Source organism: Jatropha curcas, chloroplast (assembly GCF_041381405.1).
Source record: "Jatropha curcas chloroplast, complete genome".
Taxonomy (NCBI): domain Eukaryota; kingdom Viridiplantae; phylum Streptophyta; class Magnoliopsida; order Malpighiales; family Euphorbiaceae; genus Jatropha; species Jatropha curcas.
In genome coordinates this window covers 27,501-35,000 of record NC_012224.1, presented here as the reverse complement: position 1 = coordinate 35,000, position 7,500 = coordinate 27,501, and the positions used below count along the sequence as shown (strand labels likewise).

The 7,500-nt window shown below is 29.1% G+C and overlaps 3 protein-coding genes and 4 non-coding genes across 7 annotated transcripts in view; 5 read left to right on the top strand and 2 right to left on the bottom strand. All coding sequences in view use genetic code 11, as the record gives it.

The window, feature by feature from the left end:
- The first annotated feature begins 662 nt into the window (after nt 1-662).
- Nucleotides 663-735, top strand: trnE-UUC. The gene has a single exon. It is a non-coding gene; the product is annotated as a tRNA-Glu (tRNA).
- A 59-nt stretch (nt 736-794) lies between these two features.
- trnY-GUA lies at nt 795-878 on the top strand. Its single transcript has one exon. It is a non-coding gene; the product is annotated as a tRNA-Tyr (tRNA).
- Nucleotides 879-1,331: 453 nt separating this feature from the next.
- On the top strand, nt 1,332-1,404 carry trnD-GUC. Its single transcript has one exon. It is a non-coding gene; the product is annotated as a tRNA-Asp (tRNA).
- Nucleotides 1,405-2,750: 1,346 nt separating this feature from the next.
- Nucleotides 2,751-2,855, top strand: psbM (photosystem II protein M). Its single transcript has one exon. It carries the CDS (start codon nt 2,751-2,753, stop codon nt 2,853-2,855), a length of 105 nt encoding a protein of 34 aa, YP_002720106.1.
- A 1,295-nt stretch (nt 2,856-4,150) lies between these two features.
- On the bottom strand, nt 4,151-4,240 carry petN (cytochrome b6/f complex subunit VIII). The gene has a single exon. The coding sequence runs from the start codon at nt 4,238-4,240 to the stop codon at nt 4,151-4,153; it is 90 nt and encodes a 29-aa protein (YP_002720105.1).
- A 939-nt stretch (nt 4,241-5,179) lies between these two features.
- On the bottom strand, nt 5,180-5,260 carry trnC-GCA. Its single transcript has one exon. It is a non-coding gene; the product is annotated as a tRNA-Cys (tRNA).
- Nucleotides 5,261-6,507: 1,247 nt separating this feature from the next.
- The window catches only part of rpoB (RNA polymerase beta subunit), a 3,219-nt gene continuing 2,226 nt past the window's right edge, over nt 6,508-7,500 (top strand). Inside the window, exon 1 of the mRNA in view lies at nt 6,508-7,500. This exon is cut by the window's right edge and continues 2,226 nt beyond it. Within this exon, the coding sequence (YP_002720104.1) occupies nt 6,508-7,500 (993 nt within the window).

The window sequence follows — 7,500 nt, the reverse complement described above, 5'->3', positions numbered from 1 at the left end:
ATGTATTTAGCAATTCAACAAAGACTCTATTTGTCCCTGAACCAAATGGAATTCTTAAAAAAAAATGGGATAACTTGTTGGATAACTTGTTGAGGCCTATCCCTCTTCTCGGATTTCCAGATTTATCATTTGTTATTTGTTAAATTACTGGTTTAGTGTGAGAGAAAGATATGCCTATTTATCTTAACAATGAGTGAATTAATGAACACGAAAGCGAAAGAAATGAAGTTTAACCCTAACCCTATTTTCTGGCTTTTCGGTGGATCAATCATTTCCTGAAAGAATCTTTTGTATTATTTCTATTTTTTTTTCTAATTTCGAATATAAATTCTAATTCTATATATATTTCTAATTATATATATTAAAAATGAATTATCTAATTCTAATTATACATATATTAATATAGAATTAGAATTTATATAATTTATTTTTATAAATAATTTATATAATTTATTTTTATAAATTTAGAATGGATTTTTTTTTTTTATTTTATTTTTAAGGCGATTAGAATGAATGTTTTATGAATATAAGAATCAACAAATTCTATGGAATCATGAAAGACGGAAAGATTCTTCGAATCTAGTCATACCATTTCGTGATATTGACAATTTCAAAAAACTCCTCATACTATGAGCATAGTATGCTGGCGGTCGGGCAAATGTGCCCCCATCGTCTAGTGGTTCAGGACATCTCTCTTTCAAGGAGGCAGCGGGGATTCGACTTCCCCTGGGGGTAGGGTATTACGAAAGGAAGTTGATCATGGATTATTAATAAGTCTGGAATTGATTCTTCCTGGGTCGATGCCCGAGCGGTTAATGGGGACGGACTGTAAATTCGTTGGCAATATGTCTACGCTGGTTCAAATCCAGCTCGGCCCAATAATTCACTGATCCGCCATGAAATGATATAACCCCCTTGTTCTCTCGAAATACCTGATACAGAAAAAAATAGAAATTTCTGATATATTTCTACCTGTTCTTTATTTGATTTGTTTTCTTTTTTTTCTCACAAATTCTGATCTTGCTAATGATCTAGATTCAGATCAGGATTTGTAAGTATAAAGTTTAAGAAAAAGAGTAATGTAAAGAAAAAAAGGAGTCTTTGAAAGATTTTTTTTATTATCAATCGACTTTGATTTGAAATAACGAAAAGATGACTAGCAATCCCTGTCCCTTTTATCACTAAAGTGGATATCCATGTGGATATCAATATACCACTCCCGTTTCTGTTCCAATGTGGTGATTCCAATCTAAAATCTAAATAGAAAAAATAGAAAGGGTTCGAATAAAATCATAAGAATATGTATGCTGTACACTTTATTGCATTTCCCCGGGATTGTAGTTCAATTGGTCAGAGCACCGCCCTGTCAAGGCGGAAGCTGCGGGTTCGAGCCCCGTCAGTCCCGATGGATCAGAATCCAATAATCTAATAATAAAAAAAAAAATACATCAATGCATCTCTCCCTTTTCTGCAAAATGCAAAAGGGGGACAATTTCATTCTCAAGGGGATCCTTCTTATTCTTTGATTCTTATTATTTATTCTTAATTCTTATTCTTAATTAATATTTTATTCTTATTTATTTCTATTTATTTATTTTCGTTTTTCATTAAATCTCATTCTCATTAAAGTAAATAGAAATATAAAATATAGGAATTTTCATTTTTTCAACTAGTACTGATTGATGGAGCCATATGTGGATTAGTACAATTATGGGTAGTGTCATATTTAAGATTCCAAAAGATACTCTATTGAGTTTGGATTTTTCGATTTCTCCTGACCGTATATATAATAAAACCGAATCGAGTACCATATCTTTTCCGGTAGTCCATACACAAATGGAATTTGTATTTGGACGATACAAAATAAATTGAATTTTTTTGATAGAATCCTTTAATTTTAATAAATAATAAAATAAATTAAATAATAAAATAAATAAAATTAAATTAAAACTAGAAATAAAATAAATATTATATTAATATTATATATAATATTATAAAAATTATATATAATATTATAAAAGAAATATTTTATTAATAAAATAGAAAATAAAGAAATATTATGAAATAAAGAAATATTATATTAATGAAAGAAATATTTTATAAAATATTTTATATTAATAAAATAAAGATCAAATAAAAATAAGGATCCACCTCCATTATAGAAGGACTGGATAATTTTTTTTTTTTAGGATTTTTGCTGAAGAAAAACAAACCCTAAACAAAAAAAATGGAATAGAATATTCGATTTTTTATACAATATTTACTATATTGGGACTTGTCTTTATCACATTTTTGTGTTTTCCAATAAGATTAGATCATTAAAAAAGGAGTTTAGAACTTAACTCCCCTTTCTCTGTTTCGTTTCTATTGTTTGTTTGGATTTGGTTGTAACCAATGTAAGTGTAAAGGTGGTTATATGATACTTCGTCAGATGATTGTACAAAGAAGGCGAGAATTTTATAGAAAAGAAGAAATATGATAAATAAAAATAAAGTAAAGAAATTATCAATTGAATCAAGAATTCAAAAATGAATTCGGTATGGATAAACAATCTTTCTATGTTATACTATTCAATTCTCGACGATGAATCGATTTGATAGCTCAGATATTGTTATTCATAATATTGATCAGACTCGATATCATCGAGATGGAATTCATCCCATTGAATTTAGAGGCGAAAGACTTATTATCCCTATGGGATTAAATCCCGAGTTATTGCAAAAAAAGAAAAAAAAAAAAGCGATGAGATTATGGAAGTAAATATTCTTGCATTTATTGCTACTGCACTGTTCATTCTAGTTCCTACCGCTTTTTTACTTATAATATACGTAAAAACAGTTAGTCAAGGCGATTAATTTGAATGAAACTTGACTTCTTATCAATATTAATGATTGAAAAAATAAAATCAAAAGGATTCCTATTTTGCGTCTTAGATGAAATGAGCGGACTAGAATTAGCAGTATTCTATGAGATCTGATAGTATGATAGAAAGAAATAGAAATATATTTCTTTCTATCATACTATCTATTTTTGTTTTTCTAGTGTATAAAGTTGTACTGTATAAAGATATAGGCTTAATATAGAGATAGATTAATCTATAATATCCTCTCATATTCATATATCTAGATATCATATATCTATATGTAATGTACAGAACGTCCCAATTCTATTTCTTCATCTATTTGATTTGTGTTGATTCCAATTAATCTGAAATAGTCGAAAGGCAACTCTTACTTTTACGATTCTAATTCCTAGATTTCCGATTATTTTCAATATGAATCCTGGCGTTTACCGAAAGAATAAAATCAATGAAAAGGAAAAAAAATATGAACATATATTAAATTTTAAATTAATAAAAGAAAATCAAGAAATCTTTTTTTAGCATTTCGAAGAAGTAATTGATTGAATAGTTGGCAGATTGTCCAAGGAAGGGAGTTCTATAAAAATTTTTTAAGATTTCAACGAAAAGGATTAGTAAACCCTGCCGATTTTTAACCTTTTAATCATGATATGAAATGAGTCAAGTCAATAAGGTATAGCATAAATCCAATATTTAAAATAATAAAACAAATACTAAACCAAGCACTAAGCAAGAAAATCTCTTAGTATACGTAGTATCCCATTGGAGAACCACTATGTCTATGTCTATCTTATTTCCCATAGAAAATTCACTTAATTTAATCACTTTTCATTTTTAATAAAAGAGCTGCTTTTAAAAGAGCTACTTTCTTTAATATCTTTAATAAAAGAACGGCTTTCTTTTCTCTTTGAACAGGAAAGAGGTAAACAAAAACAAAGAAAAAGATTGGAAAAAATTTCCTATCATTTGTATTCCTTTTACTTTCGAAATATGAACACGAGAATCGTTGAAATTTTTTTTTGATTATGATTAAAAGGGTATTATTCATATATTAATTATTTATATTAATTATTTATAGAATACATTACTTCACTAAAATCCAATAGAATTTGGAAATGAAGATATTTTGAATTCAATTTCTAAATTTGTATTTGTAAGAATTTAGAAATTGAATTAAATAATTAAATAATTGAATTGAATTCAATTTAAACAGTTAAATTTAAAATCTTTGCAGAATGATCTATAAAACAATCGATACAGTTTGATTTCTCAACTCAATTAGTAGTACCCCTAGAGTCCACTTCTTCCCCATACTACGAGTGAAAGGGAAAATGTAAAGACTACCATTAAAGCAGCCCAAGCGAGACTTACTATATCCATGTGAATTATGTCCTCTATCTCTATGAATATGAAGGAATTTTTCCATTATTGTTCACTAATAATAGTAGAATTGCTGGGGCAGAGTCAAAAAAAAAAGATTCTATTCAATATATTGATGAAACAATCCAAAAAATCCAATTAATTCTAAGAAGTTCTTATATGATTGCTGAAAAACTTTTAGTATAAACAAAACAGGCAGCAACGCCCTTGGAAGTATCAATAAAATGTTTCTAAAATGTAAGAAAAAAAAAGAGTTATGTTTTCGTTTGTTGCTCTTTATTAAGTCAAAAATATACAAGATGGATCACTATCTATTATATAATAGACTCTTCCTTTGTTTTTCTATACCCTTTATTCTTTCCATTTGATCTAATTCGCCAAATTGTTTTACAGAAACAATAGGAAGACAGCCTATTCCATTCTTGATTAGGAGTTACCTAAAAAAAAACAAAGAATTTCTTTTAGTACTTTCTATATATTTGTATATTTGATATACATTTGTGCTTTCTATAAAAATAAAAAGTAAAAATAAAAAATGGATATGTATAAGTAAAAGCCAATTATCCATTCAATCACTATTCGATTGATTGAATTCCTGAGTACTCAGGAATTCTCATGAGTTTGTATACAAAAAACCTTTCACCCTTTCAAGAACTACTAATTAGATTCCCTGCGCCGATATCCAATCTAATTCAAGACTCAGTCAGTAGACACTGCATTAGTCGTGGAAGGACTATTATATCCAAATTTACCGATTCCTTTTCACCACTATAAACTTTCCTTGAATCCTAGATTCAAGAATTTACAGCACTTTAGAGAACAGAATTTTCAGATATTTATAATCAAAAAAGTATCAAGATGCCTTTTCCTCCGCGTGCTTCTGTTGGAGGCAAATTCGACAAGATATATCAGCAAAAGGGAATAAGGTATTTTGTGCCTTTTGTTGATCAGGCGACACCCGGATTTGAACTGGGGAAAAAGGATTTGCAGTCCCCCGCCTTACCGCTCGGCCATGCCGCCAAGGCGACACAAAATAGACGAAAATACCCCTCCCTTGTATCTTGAATCCCATTTTTCGTAATCCCTTTCCTAAATTCCTAAAAAAAGAAATCCTTACTTTTCTTTTTTTGATTGGATCTATCTTTTCGATTCATTTTGTATAGTATCTCAAAACACACACTATCTAAATTCTTTCCCATTTATATTGTCTAGTGAAATGAAAAGTGAATTTTCAGTCACAAAAGCCAACAAATTGGAACCATTAACTATTGCCTTTGAATTCATGAACGCTTCTTGGATTTGAATCTAAAATTGTATTTCCCTAATGCTAATTATATAAGAAAATCAAAATTGGATACGTAACCAATCAGTATTGATTCTTTTCAATAAAAAAAATTCTTCTCAATTTCAATTATAACAACGATTATGAGTATATGTAAACCCTAGAACATAAATTTTTCCACAGATAGATATCTAATCTGATATCTTATCTGTCTATGATTCCTATAGGAAAATTTCTATTCAATGAAAAATTGAATAGAAAAATTTTGGTAGAGTATGACATGCACTGTCCAAAAAAGAACTCCCGTAAAAGAAGAGATGTATATATATGGATAGCTATGGTTATATCTGCGTATGTTTAATAAGCCTTCTTATGTACTTCAATCGTATTATATGAACTCGATTTTAAAAATAAATAAAAAAATATCTATTTTATGTTTATGCAAATTCTTTTTTTTTTAACTAAACAATACAATGAAATCCACGAAAAAGCTAAGTGCTAAAAAAGCAACTTTATATTGTTTCTGATTATTGTTTCTTTATCTCACCGAAAGATTAAATCCCAAATCCATTTATTTTATTGGTATCCAATCATATTGGAATAGGTAATATCATAATAATGGTGGAAATTGAATCACTTTTTTTGCTATTCTATACAAAATATTCTATACAAAATTTATATTCTATACAAAATTTCATAAGTCTAAGTTAAGTGGAATTTCTCAATTCCTTGCCAGTTGTATCTGTTGCAAATTCGAATTTTAAGAATTTTAATTTGAGTATAAAATTTTTGAGTATAAAATTCTCTTTATTCCGCCGTCATACGTATTTCATACATTCCATATCCATCTATGAAGTTAGATAAAATTTTATGTGATTCTGTAAACAAAATAGAAATTCCATCATTGCTAGATCGTCGATCCATATAATTGAATGAAGAACGATCCAATAATGGGATTTTTTTTTTAATAAACGGGAAATTTAAAATGCTCGGGGATGGAAATGAGGGACTGTCTACAATACCTGGATTAAATCAGATACAATTTGAAGGATTTTGCGGGTTCATTGATCAGGGCTTAACAGAAGAACTTTATAAGTTTCCAAAAATGGAAGATACAGATCAAGAAATTGAATTTCAATTATTTGTGGAAACATATCAATTAGTAGAGCCATTGATAAAAGAAAGAGATGCTGTATATGAATCACTTACATATTCTTCTGAATTATATGTATCTGCGGGATTAATTTGGAAAACCAGTAGGGATATGCAAGAACAAACAATTTTTATTGGAAACATTCCTCTAATGAATTCCCTGGGAACTTTTATAATAAATGGAATATACAGAATTGTGATCAATCAAATATTGCAAAGTCCCGGTATCTATTACCGGTCAGAATTGGATCATAACGGAATCCCGGTCTATACCGGCACCATAATATCAGATTGGGGGGGAAGAGTAGAATTAGAGATTGATAGAAAAGCAAGGATATGGGCTCGTGTGAGTAGGAAACAGAAGATATCTATTCTAGTTTTATCATCAGCTATGGGTTTGAATCTAAGAGAAATTTTAGAGAATGTGTGCTGCCCTGAAATTTTCTTATCTTTTCTGAATCTGAATGATAAGGGAAAAAAAAAAATGGGGTCAAAGGAAAATGCCATTTTGGAGTTTTATCAACAATTTACTTGTGTAGGCGGAGATCCAGTATTTTCTGAATCCTTATGTAAGGAATTACAAAAGAAATTCTTTCAACAAAGATGTGAATTAGGAAGGATTGGTCGATTAAATATGAACCGGAGACTGAATCTTGATATACCTCATAACAATACATTTTTGTTACCACGAGATATATTGGCAGCTGCGGATCATTTGATTGGAATGAAATTTGGAATGGGTACACTTGACGATATGAATCATTTAAAAAATAAACGTATTCGTTCTGTAGCGGATCTCTTACAAGATCAATTCGGATTGGCTCTG